This window comes from Biomphalaria glabrata, chromosome 16, assembly GCF_947242115.1.
Source record: "Biomphalaria glabrata chromosome 16, xgBioGlab47.1, whole genome shotgun sequence".
NCBI classification, from domain to species: domain Eukaryota; kingdom Metazoa; phylum Mollusca; class Gastropoda; family Planorbidae; genus Biomphalaria; species Biomphalaria glabrata.
The window spans coordinates 24,827,148-24,851,351 of NC_074726.1; the positions used below are offsets into that span (position 1 = coordinate 24,827,148).

Genomic DNA, 24,204 nt, shown 5'->3' on the forward strand with positions numbered 1-24,204 from the left:
AGTAAAGGCGGTTGGTCGTTGTGCTGGCCACATGAGACCCTCATTAACCGTTGGCCACAGAAAGAGATGACCTTTACATCCTCTGCCATATAGACCACAAGGTCTCAAAGGTAGAACTTTTCTTTTTATACACGTTTCCCTTGCGGATGGCACATGTGCGGGGTTTAAAAAATGTGCGAAGTTTACGAAAATTTATTTTACTCATAAACATAGCATTATAACGGAAATTAGAGATTATATCGTTGACTCTTTATACCTTTTATAGTTCGCTATGTGGTAGTGAAATGTGTTACTTATAGCTGTATACATAAAAAAAACCAGCAAAAATTAGGCCGTGGAAAACTTCATGTACATCTATAATATAAAGCAGAAAGTAAGGCGTATGTATGTATGTATGTATGTATGTATGTATATAGGTATGTATGTATGTATGTATGTATATAGGCTATGTCCCGAATAAACATAAAAACCGTTTGAACAATTTTTATAAAACTTGGCAAAAGTGTTCCTTAGATCATGATGAAGACCGTAGTGTATGTTTAATGTACCTCCCACAACTGGAGAACCTCAGGGATAGAAAAAAAGGACCTAATTGTATCTCTATTAAAGAACGAAACTTTTTAACAAATCGGGTAAACCCGTTTTCACAGTATTTTATATTAGATATGAATATGTCGGCTAAACGGGTAAATCCATATTCACACTTTACTTTTATTTTTGTGGCAAAATAAAAAAAAATGAAGGGAACATTCTCCCTGTTTGACATATATCTCAATTCAATCCAGTAGGTCAGTAATACCCAAACTAGGGCCCGCAGGCCTTGGGTCATAACCGGCTAGTCTCATTATAAATAAATAGTACCGACGCGGCAGAGAACAAGTTTAACGTCTGCTAGCTTGCCAGTTGGCAGAATGGCAGCTACCATTACATCTCACATTTTACCTGGGATTTAAAAAAAAAAAAAAGAGATCTAGACAGAGACGGATTTAAAGGAGGGGCTAAAACATTTTTGTTTAATCTATCCGTAACAGTCCGTAACACCAGCTTCATAGAAGGGGCAGTTGAAATTTGTTAATTACATGTTGTTTTTTTTATAAACCCTGGTGACTACTCATAGCTCGAACGGTTTTTAGCATAATTTGTATATATTTAATGACAGATTCAGATGACCACATCAAGAAGTATTGGCTGTGTCCTCTCAGACACCATGTGCATGTTGTCATGCCTAAGAATTGTTCACTAAAAACAGGTAACTCTTCGTCATTGTAAAACTACCGAACATATTGTAGTCATTTTTGCAGAGGTCTGAACATTTTGTTTGTTGTCTTTTATGCTATGAGCAGTGGCGTTGCTGTGATACCATTTGCCCCAGGCGGAACTCTTTTGAGGGATAACATTTTGTGTTTACGTTTTGCATCGTCGTTGCTTAAGCAGACCCTTTATAAAAAAACAAAGGACATCAGCTTGTTGTAAGTCACATGAAAAAGTATTCTACGAGTCGTAACAACTAAAGGAGGCCACATTGCCATTTATCTTGCGTCATTCACTCTAGTAGTTAGGCCTCCTTCAGACGTAACGACTATGGCTCATCTCGTAGTACACGTTCTCAGGTGAGCCCTATTTTGGAGAGACACTCCCGTCCACATATATCGGAGGTGCTAGAGGAGCTAGTCTTTTTCGTGTGGCACGCTATTATCGCAGAGCTGAGGCCCATGGTTTTGTTTCTCTGTCCAACGACTACTACGGTGTAGAGCAGCGGTTCTCAACCTTTTAAACTCGGCGACCCCTTTTTACAATCAACCACTCTGCCGCGACCCCCCCTCACACACACACACAGCAATAGAAGAGTAGATAATAACAATCCCCATTTTCGATGGTCTTAGGCGACCCCTGGCCAATCGTCAATCGACCCCCAAGGGGGTCGCGACCCACAGGTTGAGAACCCCTGGTGTAGAGTAATGTAGACTTCTTCCATCTCAACTATTACAATGTGTAAGGGGTCGTGCGGATGTGGCAGCAGAGCGTGGTAAAGAGCTGGCTTCTGAACCGAGGGGGCACCGGTTTGAATCTCGGTGAAGGCTGGGATTTTGAATCACGAGAGTCTTAGGGCGCCACTGAGTCCAGCCAACTCTGACATTAGTTGGAGTAAGTAAAGTTTGGTGGTCGAGAGGCCAAGTGCGCTTGAACTTGGCTTGGCTTGGCTACCTAGAAGGGGGCTCGAGGTTCGACACCCGACTCGGGCAGAGTTGTGTTAACTGAGCGCCTAAAGGCAGCACGGAAAACCAACTCCTAGATACCCCTCCCCCCCCCCTACTGGTCCACAAATGAGATTGGACCAAAGCGCTCTGAGCATGCTATAAGCATAAAAGTAACGCTATATAAAAGCTATAATAATAATAAAACGTTGGTTGGCCGTTGTGCTGGTCGCATGACACCTTTGTTAACCGTAGGTCATAGAAACGGATGATCTCAACATCATCTGCCCTATAGATACCCCCTCATCCCCCCATCTGGTCCACACAAGTGATTGAACCATAGCGCATTGAGGATGATGTTAAAACCATGAAATTGCGCTAAAAAAAACAATTTGTAAAAATATTTCTATTCGTAAAGGTGTATGCAAACGCGACATGAAGCTCTTCAAAATCGACACTAACAGTGGGGAAAAAGTGGAACTTGATAGATCCGCATGGAGAGAAAGCATAAAGGAAGAATCGTGAATAATCGTCTGGATTTCAAATGACGTTCACACCAGAAGAAGAAAGAAGGGTGAAAATGCAAAGGCGCCTGGTGATTACATATGCTCAACCTGAGACCTCAGCTGTGTATCAAGGATTGGCTTCTTTAGTCAAATAAGAAGTTGCAAAGGGAAAATGTCAACTTTCGAGACTTTAAATGCCACAGGGGGGTGATTAAAAATGATTGATACAATTTTACTCAATATAAGCTTCTTTTTGTTTAAGTGGTTATTTTTTACTTTTTTATGAAACGCTTAGAAAATTAGCATCTAGACCAGTGGTTCCCAAACATTTTTGTCTCGTAGACCCCTTGCCACATTTTCGGTATTCGGTAGACTCCTTGCTACCAAATGTTGCAATTATGAACAATATCTTTCAGTGTTCGAATTACTTCAAAATTTTACTTTATCAGGTAGACTTCGTCTCAAATGATTTTAAAATAAGATGGTTTCCTAGCATCATTAGATACAAATGTATTGTGCACACAGTCAATGGCTCTGTGCGCTTTGGCTGAGTGGTTAAGCAATCTACACCAACATATTTTTAATTACCTAAGAAATGAAAAGTTAAATTTCAGGCAGATATCACAAAACAAAATCTAGGCCTGATGCAATACATGCATTTCAGCCTTAGGTTTGCACTTCAGAACGTCAGGTAACTGGTATCTAAGCCAGGGGCGTAGCTAGGAATTTGCCATCATTTCGGGGTCCGGGAGCTTGACCTCTTTCGGGGCCCCTGCATTTTGCGTAATATTTGATATTTTATGTAAAAAAAAAACCCTCTAATTTGTGGTCCCCATCAAGTGGGGGCCCGAGGGTAATTTCAAATTCTCCGCCCCCCCCCCCCCAGCTACGCCGCCGATCTCCGCTTATGCCAAATTTTACTTTTTGTGTGTGTTTGTAGATGGTTGATATTCTTTTTAAATATCAGATGTCATTGAATTTCAGTCAACCATTTTTTTTAATTATTTACTTCTTTACACATTTTGTTATGTGTTGTCAGTGAACAGGTTTGCATGTGCCGTAAGCCACTACGACGCCTGGTACAACGAATTTGAATTTTTCCCGCCAACCCCCAAAACAAGAAAATCCAAAAGATCCAGCAGTCCAAGCAAACCGAAACAGAAATGATGTTAAGTACTTGTTCCCAAGTTGTGATTTTGTTTTTAAATAATGTATATAATAATAATAATAATAATTAAATAATGTATATTGTTTCAAATTATTAAAGTTATGTATAACATGCCATTATTCTCTGTTTCTCCTTATCAAACAAAAAAAGTATCAGCTTTACAATAGTACGACCTTGAGAATAAACAAATGTCTGTTCTGGTATTTCAAAAACTAAATGAGCTTATCATATGAGTTATCTTATAAGAACGGGACTTCCCAATAGCGTTACAGTCCCCTATCAACGCCGCCTGCGATGGCATGTTCGCCGGATGGAGGTCAATTGCATCCCGAAAGTCATTCTCTACGGGCAACTCGCGTCTGACTCAAAAAAAACTGGTCGCCCCCCACCCCTCTACGTGGATGTAATAAAACGGGACCTTAAAACAGAGAACATTGATACTGACCATTGGGAAGTCATAGCTCTAGACCGCACCAGATGGAGAGAGACAGTGACCAAGAAAGCTACAGACAGTAAAAAAACATGGGCCTCAGCTCTGGAAGAAAAATGGCCGACTCCTCTACCACCAAAGCGAAAGCCACAGTCACATGAAAAAGGCATGCAAGGTGCACATTGTGAAACTTGGTGTACAGTAGATTGTGTGTATTAAAGGCATGCAAGGTGCACATTGTGAAACTTGGTGTACAGTAGGCTGTGTGTATTAAAGGCATGCAAGGTGCACATTGTGAAACTTGGTATACAGTAGGTTGTGTGTATTAAAGGCATGCAAGGTGCACATTGTGAAACTTGGTATACAGTAGGTTGTGTGTATTAAAGGCGTGCAATGTGCACATTGTGAAACTTGGTGTACAGTAGGTTGTGTGTATTAAAGGCATGCAAGGTGCACAATATGAAACTTGGTGTACAGTTGGCTGTGTGTATTAAAGGCATGCAATGTGCACATTGTGAAACTTGGTACACAGTAGGTTGTTTGTATTGGTCTGTAATAAAAAGATGTTTTAAACTTCTTACGGGTCTATCTTCTAAAATAATTCTCATATATTACAGTACACACAGAACGTTTAAAAGTTTCATAAAAATGTTCAATTGTATGAACAATACAAAAAAATTCAATAAAATATTAAAATATTTATTTATACAAATGTAAAAAAAAAAAAGAGAATAAATGTAAGATAGTTTCAAAGTAAAATAAAAGAAATAAACAGTCTCAAATGACTTATTATGAATACTGTATATAGACTAGCACTGTGCTATAATAGATTGTTTAGGCTCTGCTACGAGACCCAGTTCCAGACAGTTATAATGTTACACAATTCAATGTGATTCAATGGTTAGAATGAATGGATCATCTGTAACGTCTACTATCCTACGTCACTGCAGACGACTTGATCAGCTCGTGTAAAGAAATGTTACATTCACGACCTACTTTAAACTGTCTTCATTTTCTTGAATGCATGAACGTCTGGTTCAATAGTATCGAGGGGGAGAGAGAGAGGGAGAGACAGAAGAGAGAGAGAGAAAGAAAGAGAGAGACAGAAGAGAGAGAGAGAAAGAAAGAGGAGAAGAGAAAGAAAGAGAGAAAGAGAGAGAAATAAATATAGAGACAAGAGAGAGAGAGAAAGAGAAAGAGAGAGAGAAAGAGAGAGATAAAGAGAGAAGAGAGACAGAAAGAGAGAGAGAGAGAGAAGGCAGTGAGAGAGAGAGAAAGAGAGAGAGAAAGAGAGATAAAGAGAGAGAGAGAGTGAAGAGAGAAAAAGAGAGAGAGAGAAGAGAGGGACCAGAAGAACTCTTACAAGCACGTACATTTTAGATTTTTTGCGGTTCTTTCCCTTATATAAACTCTGGTTGTTTTTTTTTCTAAGAATGCAAAAACAAAATATTTTTGCTTGTTTTACATGTTTGTAGTATTTGAAGGCCCTCCAAACGTTTTCGAATGGAATTGTTGTAGAAATTATGAATACAATATGTCTGCATGCTATTTTTAACTTATTGTACTGCATGTCGACACAGCATCGCTAGCTGGGAGCAAATGTTTCATGATCAATCTTCTCAAGATATACACAATAATCTACTTTTTAAATACAATGAAGAGAAATGCACACTAAACTCTAGTTTTTATACGGGAAAGATGGGTAGAAAACACCCATGGAAGTCATTCTGTTACGTTGCAAAGGAAAAGGGAGATAATACAGTAAATACACGATCTTATAAAAACAAGGACAGGGTTATAGTACCTTGACTAGATATACTGTTTACTTCTGGTCTTATTCTAGCTCTAGACCTAGAAATGTCAACAGGGCCGGATTTAAGTGTGTGGAGGCCTCGAAGGAGAAGTTTTGTGGAGGCCCTTACATTTTTTTTAGAAAGAAATCTGGATTTTTTATTTATAGTGGGGCCCCCAGCTTATCGAGGCCCCTGGGCTGTAGCCCAGTCTGCCCTCCCTTATATCTGCCTCTTAATGTTAGCTTAGTGTAATTTAAATCCAATGTAGGCCTACAAAGTTATTGGGGCAACTACAAATAGTTTTCTCTTCGTTTTCAGTATTTTGAATTTCCAAATGCTGAAGAATTACATAGTGTCTGTTTCGAGTTATGGTGATGTTACACAGTACAGGTAGAACTTAAATTATAAACATTAGAAATCAATCTTTGACTGCGGTTTACAATTCAATGATTAGCTTCTACCATACATTTTGATATTTCTCTCGCTCTGTTTCTTTCTCTCTCTCTCTCTCTCTCACTCTGTTTCTCTTTCTCTCTCTCTTTCACTCTGTTTCTCTTTCTCTCTCTCTCACTCTGTTTCTCTTTCTCTCTCTCTCTCTTTCTCTCTCTCTCTCACTCTGTTTCTCTTTCTCTCTCTCTCTCTCTTTCTCTCTCTCTCTCACTCTGTTTCTCTTTCTCTCTCTCTCACCCTGTTTCTCTTTCTCTCTCTCACTCTCTCTGTTTCTCTTTCTCTCTCTCTCTCACTCTCTCTGTTTCTCTTTCTCTCTCTCTCTCTCTCACTCTGTTTCTCTTTCTCTCTCTCACTCTCTCTGTTTCTCTTTCTCTCTCTCTCTCTCACTCTGTTTCTCTTTCTCTCTCTCACTCTCTCTGTTTCTCTTTCTCTCTCTCACTCTCTCTGTTTCTCTTTCTCTCTCTCTCTCACTCTCTCTGTTTCTCTTTCTCTCCCTCACTCTCTCTGTTTCTCTTTCTCTCTCTCTCTCACTCTCTCTGTTTCTCTTTCTCTTACTCTCTTTCTCTCTCCCTCTTACTCTCTCTGTTTCTCTCTCTCTCTCACTCTCTCTGTTTCTCTTTCTCTCTTTCTCTCTCTCACTGTTATCTCTTTCTCTCTCTCTCTCTGTGTTTCTCTTTCTCTCTCTCTCTCTCTCTCTCTCTGTGTTTCTCTTTCTCTCTCTCTCTCTGTTTCTCTTTCTCTCTTTCTCTCTCTATCTCACGATTTTTGATTTGACACGACCGAAAGGGTCACATGAGGCACTGTCTGGGGTGGTTTTGAAGATGTACTGATATCAAACAATGCCCCTTAAGGAATTCACTAATCGCCTCAAAATCCTTTCTGTGCAATGTAAACTTCAACTAATACATTTTACAGTAGACATATGTCACGTGATATGTGCCAGTTCGGTTTGAATACACCACCATCAAATCTATACGTTTTATTTATTCCGTTAGTATCACTATTTGTGAATGCATCTGTCAGCAGAGAACAGAATACTGAACAGTGTGTTTGTGCTAAGACACAGCCTTGTTTTACCCCATTTGATACTCCAAAGGACTCTGATGGTCCTCTACAAATCTAAACATATCGAATCTAAAATTTCACTAGTGTATAAACAGTTTTGACTGAGTAGACTTAATAATAACAAAATATGTGAATCAATTAAAAAAAAGACAAATTAATTACTGTTTATTAATTATTTTGTTGGATACTTCTAGCCAGACTTTTGCTGCAATGAAAAATATTTCAAAGCTGTTGCTAAATATGTTGGGTTTTGTTCCTTATTTCTCTCACACCCATTTTCAGATCAGGTTGAAACTTTAAAAAATTTTTTATACCTAATAATAATAATAATAAGGCTAGTCTTCGAGTCCGAAGATTAGTGAGGAATGCAGTATTTCCCGTGGCTGCGCAGCCCCAGCTGTGACCTACATATTTTGTATTTAACGAAACATGAATCAATTTTTTAAAATTACCAATTAGTCAATTAATTATTAATAAATTTTTGTTTGATATCGAATAAGGTAAACAACTTCTACATTATTGAGACTTAAGAAATATGATGGTAAGTTCTGAGTTAATCTTCATTGATAAGCTTTGTTTTTTTTATATGATTTTTATATTTTGTTTGTTCGTGCGAACTTAGATCAACCAAAAAGGTATCTTTTTTCCTTCAGATTTTTTTCCCTTCTTTGCTTGCGTTCTCAGCTAAGTCACTTGATCTACAGTCTTAAAATACTTTATTCTTCTAACACTCCGCTAGTAATAACGAAGAACTCCTCAATACTGTGAGGAGACGAAAGCTGGGCTGGTTTGGTCATACTGTAAAACATGACTCACTTTCAAAAGTCGTTCTTCAAGGTGTAGGTAGCAGGAAGAAAGGGTCGTCCAAAGAAAAGCTGGCTGGATAACCTAAAAGAATGGACCGGCCTCTCTCTTGATATCCTGCTAAGAACAGCTGCTGACCGGGAAAAGTGGAGGGATTCGGTTACGCGAAATGTCACCGCACCTTAGGTCGAAAGTCAAGGGACAGATGAGACGAGATTGGAGATTTGTGTATTGCTGAGCTATTTTTTAAATTTGTGGAACGCATAAATAAATGATGTCATACTAGTTAAAATATTCAATACATCAGGTCATGTCTAGCGCAGGAAGTTTAACCCAGCCTTGAATTTTGTTTACAATGAAAATTCTCAACTAGTGTGACGTTTGTTGCTCATGTTCTTTTATTTTTTTCTAATTCGCATTGAAATTTTCACTAGTATGACATCATTCATTTATGCGTTCCACTCTTTTCAAGTACGGATAAATATAATAAGGCTTGTCTTCAAGTCCAAAGATTAGAGAGGAGTACAGTTTTTCCCTAGGGTGCGCAGCCCCAGCTGTGACCTACATATTTTGCCACAAACAGGGCAAGCATAACCATGGTCCGCAGGTGGTCGATTTAGATTTTCTTTTCGCCGTCTACGTTTGTCCTCGGCAGCGGATTTTCTTTTGGTCTCAAATCTGTATCCCGCGGCCTTTGTGAGTGACCTCCAGCTGTCTCGTTCTGAGGCCGCATGCAACCAGGTTAACCAGGATAGGCTACATATAGCTCACAATGTATTCACATCCCAGCACTTGCATAGAAATCTCGGAAAACTCTTGGACTCATAAAAAGGCGACCAGGGAATAGTCGGTGTTCGTTCCTGCTACACTTCGGTTAGGTATAAACATGGATATTGCATTTGAATTGAATAGCGTTTTAACAAAATTTATATCAGCTCATTCCGTCTGTCTGTCTGTCTGTCTGTACACGTTATTTCTCCCACTCCCCGTTCTAGGTTCAAATTTAAACTTCATACAATTATCTTTTGTCGATGACAACGCATGAATCAATTTAAAAAAAAAGTATCATTTATTTAATTAGCTATTGGCGATTAATTTTAATTTTTTTTTTATATTGAATTAAGGGGGGAAATGCTACTTAATGAGAGAAGTGGATGTATGATAATAGTAAGTAATTATATTTTTATATTGAAAAGGGGAAATAAATCTTACAGTATTGAAATAATTGGATGTAAATGTGCAGTTCTTTCCCTTATATAAGCCTCCTTTTTAATATTTCGCTTGTTCCACGTTATAAATACCTTTATTGAACTTATTTAACTCTTTCTCTCCTAACTGACGATACCAGCATTGATTCCACCAGAATGTGGTAAATAATTACGGAGAGAAAGAGTTAAGCGTTTCAATTATAATTTGTGGATTATCTTCTGTGTTTCACGTGTTACGAAGCTGTGTTACGTTTACATGGCAACAAGGAATCCACTAGATGTAATCACAGCAACTGAAGAGCTCTACAGCTCATAGCAAAGACTTTTAGCTTGGCTGTTTAAACAAAAAAAAAAAGGCATTAGAAACAAAGAAAGATTTGTATACACTTTGCATGTTGACTCACACCGGCCAACAGCCTCTAGCAAATCACTGATTCACTCTAAAGATCAATTAATTCATTGTTTGCAGTTATTGTCGGGACTTAATGCAGTGCTGATCAATGGCCAAGATTTTGTGAGTTGAACTCTAGAAATGTGATACGTCTGATTCATTTTTATCATACCAATTCTTATTCAAACATAAACCAGTGATTTTCTGTCCATGTCAAACTCACTTTCTATATGACATACATTTTTATTATAGTGGTAGGTCTGTCTTAGCTAAAGTCACGTTTATACCTAAGTCCGTCATGGCTAAAGTTACGTTTATTAGTAAGTATAAGTAAAGTTTCCCTTTTCAGACCTTGCGATCTATGGGGCAGGTGATGTTAAGGTCATCTGTTTCTTTGGCCAACGGTTAACGAGCAGGGTGTTATGTGGCCAGCACAACGACCAACCGCCTTTACTTTCCCCAACTAAAGTCAGGTACCGATTAGAGTTGGGTTGACTCCGGGGCGCCTTAAAAATCCAGAAATTCAAAATCCCAGTCTTCACCGGGATTCTAACCCAGAACCTCAGGTTCGGAAGCCAAGCGTTTAACCATTCGACCACCGCTCCCCCTTAAAAGTAAGTATGTCTTGGCTAAATTCACGTTTATAGCATTCACTGATTTGTTTTGGCTGGGGTATAGTTTATGACTAAGTTATAGATCAGTGTAAAAAATAATAATTCACGTTTATAACTGAGTTCCAACTGACCAGATTATTTGAGTCAGGCAAAAAAAAAAAAAAAAAGCAAAACAAAACAAAAAAAATCAAAGTTTATCAAACAAAGTTAATTTATTACCACTATTTAATTAAATATTTGGTTTTTTTTTTAATTATGTCTCTTTAGGGACAAAGAATAATGGTGCCAAAATTTCAACTTGATCCGCGAACGAGAAGTGGTAGATTTAATGTGTATAAAATGTGTGCCTGACAGACAGACAGAGCGTTGTAACACTTCCATGAGTAAAATTTTAAAAACCTTCATTTTGTACGTAAAAATGTCAAGAGTTGCTAATTCATAAGTTTAAAATGTATTTAAATCTATTACAATATTAGAATATTTTTTTTCCGACGAAAGTTTTGACCAAAAACGTCCTTTAACATGGTATTAAATTCGCTTCAGACAAACTGGGACGCGTTCCAAAATAAGTGCTCACAATAAACGGAATGGCTGCCTGGCCGTGTGGTAAGCGCCCTGGAGTGTCGTCTTTATGGTACCTGATTCGATCCCTGTCCGAATGCTAGCTTCACTTCTCCCCCCCCCCCCACTTCGTCGAATCCCAGGCCGCCCTGCGAAAGGTTTGCGGTGGGATCACACAAATTCTTCACGTTTGAAAAGACTTCCTAAACATGTAAAACAAACATTTCAAGTTTGAAATAATACACCTAAACACGAAGTTCAAAATGACAATACTAGTATTATTTAGTGCTAGTCGACCGGCGGCGTAGCATACGACGCTATTTTGCAGGGCCAGCCTTAGGCCACTGCAACCTATGCGACCGCAGTGGGCCCCGCACTTTGATAGGACCCGCGCTAATTCTAGTTGTATAAATTATTAAATTAAAGCATTTTATAACTCATAACAGATTTCCCGCGGCCTCATATCGATATAATAGGAGCTCCTGGAAATCTCCTGAAGTTGCAAAATATACGAAAAAGTATTGGAAATATCCGGAAATTATTAAAATCTTTAGAAAACTCAGACATATCTCCTGAAATTTATAGACAAAAAATTTTAATTGATTTAAAAAATTAGATTTTTCGCTTTCAGAAAAGAAAAAAGTAGCCGTTGCATCATAACTTTAAATGATCTAAAATATCATGATGTGCGATTTTCATTTTCTCTTCTAGTTTCTGAGATCTAAACGGGACGGACGGACGGACAAACAGACAGACGGACAGACAGGCCATACAAAACTAATAGCTTCTTTTCCCCTTTCGGGGGACGCTAAAAAAAAGCAAATTGCGCACTCAAAATATTATTAGCGTAGCCAAAGAGGGTTTTGAGTTTAAAACTCCCCTTTATCGGCGTTTGATGCTAAAAAATAACTCTTCAATATAAAAAAAAAGCAAATTACACACTCAAAATTCTATGAGCAAAGCCGATTCAGGGGGGGGGGTGAGTTTAAACCCCCTCCACAAGAGTGATTTTGTAAAATTTTAAAACCCCTCCAGATGGGTTTGAGTTTAAAATCTCTGTGCAGAGAGTTTTGAGGTTGAAAACCTCACTCTTCAATATTATTCTAAAGCAAACTAAATTCACCAAAATTCTATGAGCGTAGCTAAGGGGTTTTTGAATTTATAAAAAAAAACTCCAGAAATTTGTTAGTTTAAAACCCCCCAACAGATGATTTTGACGATAAAACTTCCCTTTACGATATAAAATCTAAAGCAAGCTACATTCACCTAATTCCAAGAGATGATACAAATTTCTACCAGTGACTGGGCTCCATTAATAAAATGCAGTGAAGAGTCATCTATGGAAAAGACTAAATGTGGCTCAACAAAGATGGCTAAGACGGATTTTAGGAGTCAGTTATTGAGATCGGGACTGAAGGAAATTCTTTGCCGAAATGTGAGTCGACCTCTTAGTAAGGTTGTGACAGGGCGTCGCATGAGGATTGAGGAACATGTTCTCCGACAAAATGAATTAGCATAATAAGAGTTGCGATGACATAGAGGCTATTACGAGGAAAGCGCAAAAAAGCGCCACACTTTCATGGAGGTCCTCAGATCAGGTGGGAAGAGGCTTCAGACATTGCCAGTGACAGATTTTTGTGGGAGCAGCTTGCTGACCAATGCGCCGAACGGCGCCTGAGGATCTAAGTAAGTAGGAATAGCAGATTAGGTTTTTGAAAAAAAAAAATTTAATAGTAGGATAATGCACTGTAGATACTTCAAAATATGGATTTTGTTGGCTTTCAATACCGGAAATAATGTTTGGCGGCGGGCGAACTCCGCTGACAAGGTTTTGGGAATTCTACAATTTTTCGACTAACTCCGGGATACAATAAACATCTTCCGAAAGAATGAAGGGTCAGAATGTAATAAAGATTAATTATGTGTATACACACACACACACACACACACACGCACACACACACACACACACACACACATACACACATACACATACACATACATACATACATATATATATAGATATATATAAATCCCCCCAAACCCCCACCCCACCAGGAAAAAAATCCTGGCTACGCCCATCCCCTACAGTGTAATTGGACCTACTTTAATGCAAAACATTTTTTGAAATAATGAAATAACCTACATCCGTAGACAGTGCTACTAGTAGACTTCATCCTTTTAGGACCTACACACTTAGCGATTTAAAAGCAACATAAGCCCTATATTTCTTATAAAGATTTAGAGCTCACTGTATGAATTTATACAGTTATCGATACATTATCAAACTTAAAATAATGATTTTGAGGACAGGTAGACCTAGAATTGGAGGCCCATCAAATGATATACAATTTACGGTCCGGATTGCATAGAAATGCCCAGGCCGATTTGAACGCCCCTGCCTGACTTTAAAAGTCGATACAGAAAATTTACCTGTTTAATTTTGACTGAGGATCAACATATCGCCTGTAGAAGAGATCTAGATTTAATTAAAAATAAACAAACAGTTTGACAGCAGTCGTCACCTGAATTAAAATAATTCAAACAAATAGAACTAGCAGTAGGACTGACATTTGTTTTTGTCGGAGCCGGTAGGCTTTATTAACAGTGCACCCGTCGTACTGCTTGTGACTTAATCGTGAAGACTAGCTTATCTAAAGGGTAGACAATTCTAAGTTTTCACAGTAAGTAGGGTAATAAATTTACATTGTTTTAATAATTTAATAATAATATAACAATGAAATATTAATTTTTATGTTTCTTCAATGGATTTATGTGTGCGACCTAGCCCACCATTAAAGTTTAAAACCTCCCTTATAAATTACGTGGAGACATAACGCCATTGTAAATTGAAAGCTGTCTTATTTCTAGTAAGTTTTTGTATTTAACTAAAAATAAATTACATATTTATTGGATACATTACACTCCGTAACTTTTCAACCGTGATATTACATATGATGACGTCAATAATTAGTTCATTCTTTCTATGGTTAATATCAGCAATGGCTGTAACAGCTTGTTGACTGCCAGGGGCTTAGACTATAGGTAATAACATAAGTTGTATGGTAGGACAATTTCAGCATAGAATATAGCTTTGAAACAGCGAAGCGACTCAGAGAATTTCGACATCACATGAAATTCAGAAAGCGCTTGTAGAGACATGTTACACCCCTTCATATGTGCATTAACATTGTCATGATGCCTCCAAGGCAGTTCCTCAAGGATATCAAATCCATTTCTGTAGTCTTGTTGGAACTTGCCAGTCTCATATGCCCTTTTGTTCCTCAAGGAAAACATAGCCATGCCACTCTCCACGGTCTCTTGCTAGTTTTTAATGGCTTCCCAGCTGTTTCCTGTCCTGTCAGCTTCATCTAGTACACTACGTCGCCTGGTTCTATTTGGTCTTCCTCTCCATGTTGTACAGGGACGCCCTCGTATAACCTGGCACCACACTTTCATGGAGGACGTCAAAGCTGTGGACAACAGGTGGGAAGATGCTTCAGGCATTGCCAGTGACAGATCTTTGTGGAGGCAGCTTGCCGCCCAATGCGCCGAACGGCGTTGGAGGATCTAAGTCTAAGTAAGTAAGTAAGTAAGCCTCCCTTTTGTGACATGGGGTTCCAATCTAACGTCTGACTAGCTCTGTCGTTGGCATCTTTTTTTTTTTAGGACATTAGGCTGAGCTCATATTCGACCACGAAAGACGAGCTACATATATACTAAATACTATACAAACACCAACACACACTCTATAACAATATTATTATTAATATGTTAGAAATGAACTAGTATTCATTCTCTGTCGCTACCTAGTCGAGTTTAAACACAATTCATTGTAGTCCCTTTATCAGTATCCACTGAGGAACTTTCTGGTGATATGGCAGGTGTGCAGCAGTACCGCGTTCTGACAAGCAACAAGAATCCTTTTTTGGAATGTTAAGGGCCTTGAAGGTATCCGTGAGGTCAGTTATAATTATCCCCTGGGTTGATATCACAATGGGAAGTATTGTTATTTTTGATAACTTCCATAAACGCTTAATCTCCAATCTCCAAGCCTTCATCCCAGTGGCGCTACAGCCCATGGAGGGCTCTGGCCTGCATTAACACATCCTTCCATTCAGATCTCTCCTGGGCCTTTCGTCTCCACGCCCTAACCCCAAGCTGCTTCAGATCTGCTTCCACGTCATCTATCCATCGCATTCGGGGTCTGCCTTTGAGTCGCCTGCCTTTTGGTTTTTGCCTGTATACGATTTTCGCCCCTCTGTTGTCTGACATTCTTTCAAGGTGACCTGCCCAACGTAGTCTGTTCTTTTTTATTTCGTTCACTATTGGTGGGTCTTCATATAATTGATATAACTCATGGTTAGTGCGTGTCCTCCACCCTGTTTCATCCTGTATGGCACCATAGATTTTCCTAAGGATTTTTCTTTCCCAAGTGTTAAGTAAATTTTCAGATGTCTTTGTCAGTGTCCAGGTCTCACTTCCATACATTGCTGCTGGTCTTATTATAGTTTTGTATATTATTTTCTTGGTTTTACTTGAAATCATTTTGCTCTTAAGTAGATGGTGGGTGCTATAAAATGCCCTGTTGCCTGCTGCTATTCTTTCCTTTATTTCTGTTACTAGGTCATTTTTGAAATTAATAGTACTTCCTAGATATTTGAAAGTTTGGACGTTTTCAAATTCGTGGTCTTTGATTTTGATATTTTGTCCCTCTGTTTGATTGTCTCTTGTCATTGTGATGTACTTGGTTTTACTGTCATTGACCACAAGTCCTGCTGGTCGAGATGCTTCTTCTAGTTGTATGAAGGCTCTAGCGATGTCAGAGGTTTCTTTACCCAATAAGGCAATGTCATCGGCATAAGCAAGGTATTGTAGAGGTTGGCTGTATATCGTCCCTGTTGGTTGTGGACCCATGTTTTCTCTCCTGAAGTAGTTAGTAATAGTTCCCCTTGTGTTTATGTGTATATTTCTTATAACCCTCTCCAGTGTTAAGTTGAAAAGCATGCAGGAAAGTGCGTCTCCTTGTCTTAATCCTCGTTTAATCCTAAATTCCCGTGAGTGTTCTCCTTGTATTATGACTTTGCTTTTTGAGTTGTTTAATGTCATATGTATAAGTCTTGTCAGCTTATTGGGTATTCCAAAATCCTGTAGTGTGTCATATAGGTATTTCCTTCTGATACTGTCATAAGCCATTTTATAGTCTATAAAGAGTTGGTGGATTGGTATGTTGTATTCATGGCATTTTTCTAGTATACATCTTAGTGTGAAGATGTGGTCGGTTGTGGATTTGTTGGGTCTGAAACCACATTGGTAGTCACCTAAGATTTCTTCTGAATATTTTCCAAGTCTCTTAGTTATAAGCCTAGACAGTATCTTATAAGTCACATTTAGTAGAGAGATTCCTCTGTAATTACAGCACTTTAACTTGGATCCTTTTTTGTATATTGGGGTTATAAGAGCCGTTTCCCATTCTGTTGGTATTACTTCTTCTTCCCAAATTCTTGATATTAGTCTGTGTATTTGGGAATGTAAGTCTTTCCCTCCATATTTAATTAGTTCTGCTGTGATTTGGTCCTCTCCTGGTGCTTTGTGATTCTTCATGGTCCTAATTATTTCTGATGTTTCAATGAGTGTTGGAGGGTTCACTAAGGGATCTGGTCCCCCATGCGGCAGTTCATATTCTCCATTGTCTCCATCTTCAGTGGTATTTAGGATCTCCTCAAAGTATTCAGCCCATCTCTCAATGACCCTGCTGTTTTCTGTAATAAGCTGACCATCTTTGTTCTCACACATGTGTGATCTAGCTTGAAATCTGTTCTTTTCATCTTTAATTTTCATATACATTCCTCTCATGTCTCCCTCCTTTGCTAGTTCCTCAATTTGAAAGGAAAATTCTTCATGTTCATGCCCCTACTGAAGATCTCCAAGCCTAGGTTCCCATATTTTCTTTGTTTTTCCATTTCATTTTTTTTCTTAAATTATGAGACAGTGGTACGGCGATGTCAATAATGGTAGCGTTTTTTTTTTTTTCATTTTTAACTAGAAATTAGTATTAATGTTATTATTATTATCATGCCAATTGGAATTATTGTACAAAATCTCGTCAGAAATCTCGTTCAAACTAAAATTTAAAAGTTAGAAATGTTGTTTTTTTTTTTTAATTCCTGCGTGACTCAATTGCTCCATTTTTATCCGCCTGCTCGGCAGATCATGTGATCAAATTCTTGGCTAAATAATGTCTGCCCTACACTAATCGTGTTCAATAACCAAGGATCTCGGAACACTGAATGAAAGGAGGTCAATTGTTTGTGTCAATATATGTGCATTATATCGAGTGAATTGAACGCTACGTAATTACTCCTTCTATCGGGTTTAGGCTTTCAGGCTGCAGCGGCTGGTCTGATTGTGAATCATTCAAATGTAAATTAAGTGGCTCTAAATTTTAATTTACAGACATAGAATTTCGTGTCTTAAGGAAAGCTGCTTTTTAATTATAGGCAAGACAATAGAACTAATTAATCACTATGTGTGGATTAGTTTATAATAGAGCATAACATTTTCTTTTTTATTTTTTTTATTGATTACAAAATAAGTAGGCCGAAGTGTTTTTATAATAGAGGAGGCACGTGGCTGAGTGGTAAAGCACTTGGCTTCCTAATCGGGGGTCCCGGGCTAGAATGGTTCAATTTCAGGAACGTTTTAGGGCGCGTCTGAGTCCTGGTGAAAAGTAACAGCAGTTGGTGTTGTGCTTGCCGCATGATACCCTCGTTAATCGTGGACCATAGAAACAGATGACCTTTACAGATAACTTATGTTTTACATTTAACTATATAAATAAAAGTTTTATTACAATGGATTCAAACAGAAAGGTTTCTAATTTTGACTTCGACTTTAAAAAAAAATTTAACTAGCAGTCAGGCAAATCCTGGTGAACACTGAGAATTTTTCGCGATATCGGATGTTTCTAGTGTAAAGTGATCCCTAAGCTCTGTGGGCCAAACACATTTCCGGCCCAGATATCACGGCCCGAGCCCAATGTTACAGATAGTCTGCAGCTTTATTATGTGGGCAGAAGTCTCGAGGACTGTGACAATACCGCTTTTAGGGCCGGATATTGCCCGCAGACAATAGTCTGTTGTGGCTAAGAGGCAAGAAGACCTTGAGCTTGAAACCGCGGAAACCCCTCCCCCTCACTAGCCCACAAAAGAGATTGGACCATAGCGCTCTGAGAGTTAGTTAAACATGAGAGATTCACTATACCATAGAATGATGCAGATCTAGTTTTGAACGGTAATTATCTTTGATGGTGAACTTGTTTCATTCGACATTTTCATACATGGCCGGAAAATTATAAATAGCTCGCTTTTTGGTGTATCCGGTGTACACGATAAAGGAAGTGCTGCTAAGCTAGATGTTTTTTTAAAGGTACGAAATAATTCGTGTGTACTTTTTAGCCCTGAAAAATCAAACCTTCTAAGCTCTTCGGTTAGTAGCACAAGATAATGTCTATATAGAGGAAATATTATACCTTCACTCAATGACTTAAGACTTAATTGAAAACAAACTATAAGCAGACCTAAAGGAGACTCGATACGAAGATAGACTGTTACGCAATAAGATATAGTTAAAATTATTTTCCGATTTCTATCTTTAGTTGGCGACCGTGACGTCCCATTTAGCGTCATTGACATTATTTCGTTTAAACCTCCAATGAACTGTGTGTGTGGTTTCATAAGTTTGAACGTGTCTTCCAGAATGAGAAGTAGGCCCTGTTACATTTTTAGTCCGGAGTATGCGGCCATATTACAAGTTCTTCGGGGCTCGCAAACACCTTCCTTCAGGGAACAGTGCCAGGAAAAAAAAAGAAGAAGAGATAGACAGAGAAAGCGATGAGAGAAAAACATATGAGAATGGACGGGCCTGCCATTGAAAGAGGTTCTAAGGCAAAAGACAGAGAAGAATGGAGAAAGACGCTGGACAGATCTTGCATGGTGCCCCAACGGTCCAACAGATTAATGGATAGGTAAAGGTAGAAGGTAAATCGAGTGGTTTAAACTCTGGACCATCGTGACTGCTGTCTAAAGCGCTTACCACACGACCACGACAATTATAGTTAAAAGCCAAACTAGATTAATGTATGAACTAAATATTGACGAGATGATAATGTAAACATTTTTTAAAATAAAATCTTGAACTGCTTTATAGCTCCTTCTGTTGTATTTGTTATTGTCTGAGCCAGTGCAGCGTGGGGTCGCGTGGTTTAATTACAGGATTCGCCAAATTGGTTTGTGTACACAGAAAACGATGGCGTCACACGTGACGTGATTTTTCGCTAATCAATGAAGCGAAACAAATCAAAGGTATTGCTTCAATAACTCTCAGTGCAGATCTGAAAGGAAACACAGTAGCAAGTAGACACACACAGAAATACACAACCACGTAAACATACGCGCACAGAAGCTTTGTGTAACTTTTTAAGAGGGACTTCTTTTTTTTTTTTTAACTGATTCGCTTAAAGACCTTTTTTTTTTTTTGTTTTCCTCAAGTGGAACCAAACTGACAGTTATGAGTCTTATAGAAGACAGCAAGTCACGAGTCTAAGACCAAAGACTTAAAGGATTAAAATGATTTCACGCAGTTTCGTGCTGATAATTTGTTTTGTAGGTAAGACTAAAGTTTAAACTACCAACGTTTGATTAGTTATGGTTCTTGTTTAAAAGTACTGACTTATTTTATGCATCTAAGTCTCAACCTATACTCTACCTCTCATAATTATCTTTATTTTCTCATACGTTCATTTGTTTACACCCCGCCTCAGTGTATTCCTCTCTCTCTCTCTCTCTCTCTCTCCACCCATTTCTCCCTCTTTCTCTCACTCTCTCCCCGATTTATATCCGTCTCTCATTCTCTTTCTTCCTCTCTCTCTCTCCCTCCCTCTCTCTCTCTCTTCCTATCTCTTTTTCCCTGTCTCTCTCCAGCTCTCTCCTTCTTTCTCTCCATCTCACTCTGTCTCTTGTTTTCACCACATCTCCTTTACATTGAACTCCCCCCCCCTCTCTCTCTCACCCTCATCTTAATTCAATCCCTCCATCCCTTCCTTTTCCCCCCTTTCCTGTCATCTCTCAAGCATCCTGAAGTGCTTGCGTCTTTTATTGTGTTGCACTAATGAAGATATGGTATATTGTGATGTAGTCTACGCAACATTGATAAGCTCTAAAAATAGCTTTTAAGTTAGAGTACAAGTGGTAGACATCTTTATGAATGAAACATTAGAAGTAGTATTGCTACTTAAAATGAATCATTCTGTTCCTATATTTTACATTGTTTCGTGATTACATCCTAGTCAAGCAAAGGCTTATATCCACTTACAGCCGCTTTGTTATCCATCCCTGGAACTGGATAACCTGCTTGTTTCTGCTTGACACATTAATCCTGGGAAAAAAAAAAAACACACTTTCAATTGGACACTTGAATCCCTTTAATCGATGTACCGTTTAATCAGACTAGCCGCTCTTTCGAACTGAATCCTAAAAGTAATGAAACAATTCCTATAATACACTCGAATACGGATAATTGGACCAGCCGGTTATTAGGTGCCAAAAGATCGCGCCCCGATGTATCCCATTAAGTGGATTCGACTGAAGTAAAAAAAAAAAGAGGGTTACAAAATATGAGTGATATTGTCACGCCACATTCTGTTAATGAACACGTCACTAAATGTATGGTGGTACCGAAAGTCAATCAAGTGTAAAGAAATGCACACCCAGAGAAACATTGCGTTCTGACATTTTGATGGCTCTCTTGAAGACCCAGTTTTGGATTTTGGTGTTTACGCAGAACAAGTAACGTTTGTACTTGATGCTAAAATAATAGAGTAAACTAGACATTCATACTGTATTTAGCAAAGCTTATATCAATTCACTGGTAAAAAATGTGTACACATTATTTCTCCCACAACCATTCTCGGATCAAGTTGAAACTTCACTTGTACCTTGGCGAACTGATTACTCCATATGTCCCCCAGAGAGCCCTTGCTCTCAATGGACTCAACTCTTTTAGTAGTGCAACGTTTCTCCCTCAAAAGCTACGGTCTGCGGGCTTTTTCAGTTCACGGACCAAAGGTTTGGAACTCACTCCCCATTGATCTTAGACAGACAACATGCTACACCACTTTTAAGAAGAACATTAAGACCTATCTGTTTAAAACTTTTTTAGATTAACTGTCATTTTAGCTCTCGTGTTTATGTTTGTAATGTTGTTACAGCGCCTTGAGCCTACATTTTGTTTGTTAACAGCGATTTATAAATAAAATTATTATTATTATTATTAATTATTAATTGGCTTAGATAAGACATGAGTCAACAAAAAAAAGTAACCGATCAGTCAATTAATTATTTTATTTGATACCAGCAAAGGAAACTAATCCTTCAGTATTCACGAGTATGGCTAAATTTGTTGGGTTTAGTCCTTTAAATAATTGTTAAATTTCTCCCTCACGCATTCTCCGATCAAGCGGATACTTCAAACAATTATTTATTGTATCTAACAAAACACGAACCAATACAAAAAAAATATACTTCATCAATAAATTAATTATTAGTAATAAATTATTTTGTTTGATATCGAATAAGAGAAATAACTTGTACATTATTGATAGCTATAGTGTTAAGGTCGAAATTCTCCGCTTTAGATAAGCTTTGTTGTTTGTTGTTTTTTAAAGGATTTTATATATTTTGCTTGTTTATAATATAGCATTAAAAATAAGGCTTGTCTTCAAGAAAAAGGAGAAGTGATCTACATATTTTGCAAAGCAGACATACCCGGTGGTTCAGTATCCAAAGGGTGAGATGGCTGCCGTTTTGGACCTTTTTTAAAGACAGTAATGCAATTAAAAGATTGGATAGTGTTTGGGGTCCCTAAGTGATTATTCTACACCGCAGCGTTTCAAAACGAGATTTTACAGTCAGTGGAGTGAGATAAATGGTCTCATTAGCAGTTGGGGCTCAGAAAGGCCCCTAGGAAAACAGGTTTATGGTCAGATTTTTTAAAAATATTTATATAGGGGGTGATTTTTATATAGCTTTAGTATTTATAGAATCGCTACTTACCATTCGACAGCTGCGATGGGTCAGACACTTATCTTGCATTTCGGACTACATCGTGCCCCAAAACGATCTTCTTTGGTGACATTAAAAGAGGTCGGCCTTGCGTAACAGAGGTTTCTTCTCCCTCCCCCCCCCCTCCGCTCCCAGTAAGCGCTATAAAGATCAACTCAAGCGCCACTTAGTTCTCACTGGCTTAGAGGAAAATAGCTGGCAGCAGATGAAGAGGTCTCACGGTGGAGACACATATGAGGCACTAAGAAAAGTCCTAGTAGAAGAGAGGCGCAGAAGAATGTCCTTGTAGAAGACAGGCGCAGAACAAAGTCTTTGAAGAACACAGGCGCAGAAGAACGCCCTTGTAAAAGAGGCGCAGAAGAAAGCCCTTGTAAAAGAGGCGCAGAAGAACGCCCTTGTAAAAGAGGAGCAGAACAAAGTCTTTGAAGAACACAGGCGCAGAAGAACGCCCTTGTAAAAGAGGCGCAGAAGAAAGTCCTTGTAGAAGACAGGCGCAGAACAAAGTCTTTGAAGAACACAGGCCCAGAAGAACGTCCTTGTAAAAGAGGCGCAGAAGAAAGCCCTTGTAAAAGAGGCGCAGAAGAACGCCCTTGTAAAAGAGGAGCAGAACAAAGTCTTTGAAGAACACAGGCGCAGAAGAACGCCCTTGTAAAAGAGGCGCAGAAGAAAGTCCTTGTAAAAGAGGCGCAGAAAAAAGTATTTCAAAAAACACAGGCGCAGAAGAACGCCCTTGTAAAAGAGGCGCAGAAGAACGCCCTTGTAAAAGAGGCGCAGAAGAAAGTCCTTGTAGAAGACAGGCGCAGAAGAAAGTCTTTGAAGAACACAGGCGCAGAAGAACGCCCTTGTAAAAGAGCCGCAGAAGAAAGCCCTTGTAAAAGAGGCGCAGAAGAACGCCTTGTAAAAGAGGAGCAGAACAAAGTCTTTGAAGAACACAGGCGCAGAAGAACGCCCTTGTAAAAGAGGCGCAGAAGAAAGTCCTTGTAGAAGACAGGCGCAGAACAAAGTCTTTGAAGAACACAGGCGCAGAAGAACGCCCTTGTAAAAGAGGCGCAGAAGAAAGCCCTTGTAAAAGAGGCGCAGAAGAACGCCCTTGTAAAAGAGGAGCAGAACAAAGTCTTTGAAGAACACAGGCGCAAAAGAACGCCCTTGTAAAAGAGGCGCAGAAGAAAGTCCTTGTAGAAGACAGGCGCAGAAAAAAGTCTTTGAAGAACACAGGCGCAGAAGAACGCCCTTGTAAAAGAGGCGCAGAAGAAAGTCCTTTTAGAAGACAGGCGCAGAAGAAAGTTCTTGTAGAAGACAGGCCCAGAAGAAAGTCCTTGTAGAAGACAGGCGGAGAAGAAAGTCCTTGTAGAAGACAGGCGCAGAAGAAAGTCCTTGTAGAAGACAGGCGCAGAAGGCATAAAGAAGTATCAATTAAGACTCCCGACGTACAGCGGCTTTGCCTGAGTCAGGTGTGAAACTTTATGCAGGTCGAGAATGGGTCATCGTGGTCACGTGGAACACTGCACTTATCCTTAATCTTTGAAATCGAAGACATTCCCATGTGCTATTTATCGTTATAAACTTGTCTGCATTTTAATGTCTTTTTGTAAAGATACTGAAACATAACTCCATTTGTTTTGTCATTTCCTAAGGGGCCAGCATCATCTTCTTTGAACCTGAGCCCACCAGCACCTTGCTACGCCATTGTGTAATACTACGCACACTAAACTATTACCTAATAACATACGATCTATATTTGTTATAGTCCAATAAAATTCGCATCAATGTGAACATAACTCGGATGAATCTAAAACAGGATTTTGGCCGTAAAAACAAAAAAGAGGATCGTGTAAAAGTTAACTCTTTCAGACCTTGCGATCATTATCTGCTCCTCTCTCTCCTCTCTCTCTCTCTTCT

The 24,204-nt window shown here is 38.8% G+C and overlaps 1 protein-coding gene across 5 annotated transcripts in view; it reads left to right on the plus strand.

The window, feature by feature from the left end:
- Positions 1-13,747: 13,747 nt before the first annotated feature.
- LOC106060310 (neuronal acetylcholine receptor subunit alpha-5-like) overlaps positions 13,748-24,204 on the plus strand; it is a 34,361-nt gene continuing 23,904 nt past the window's right edge. For 2 of the 5 annotated variants that reach the window (XM_056014439.1, XM_056014441.1), the window contains exon 1: positions 19,575-19,852. In XM_056014439.1, coding sequence (XP_055870414.1) covers positions 19,813-19,852 — 40 coding nt within the window. In that variant the 5' untranslated portion in view covers positions 19,575-19,812. Of the gene's footprint in view, positions 13,870-19,574; positions 19,853-24,204 lie in introns of those variants that run through there. The other 3 variants (XM_056014442.1, XM_056014443.1, XM_056014444.1) reach the window with 3 other exon arrangements.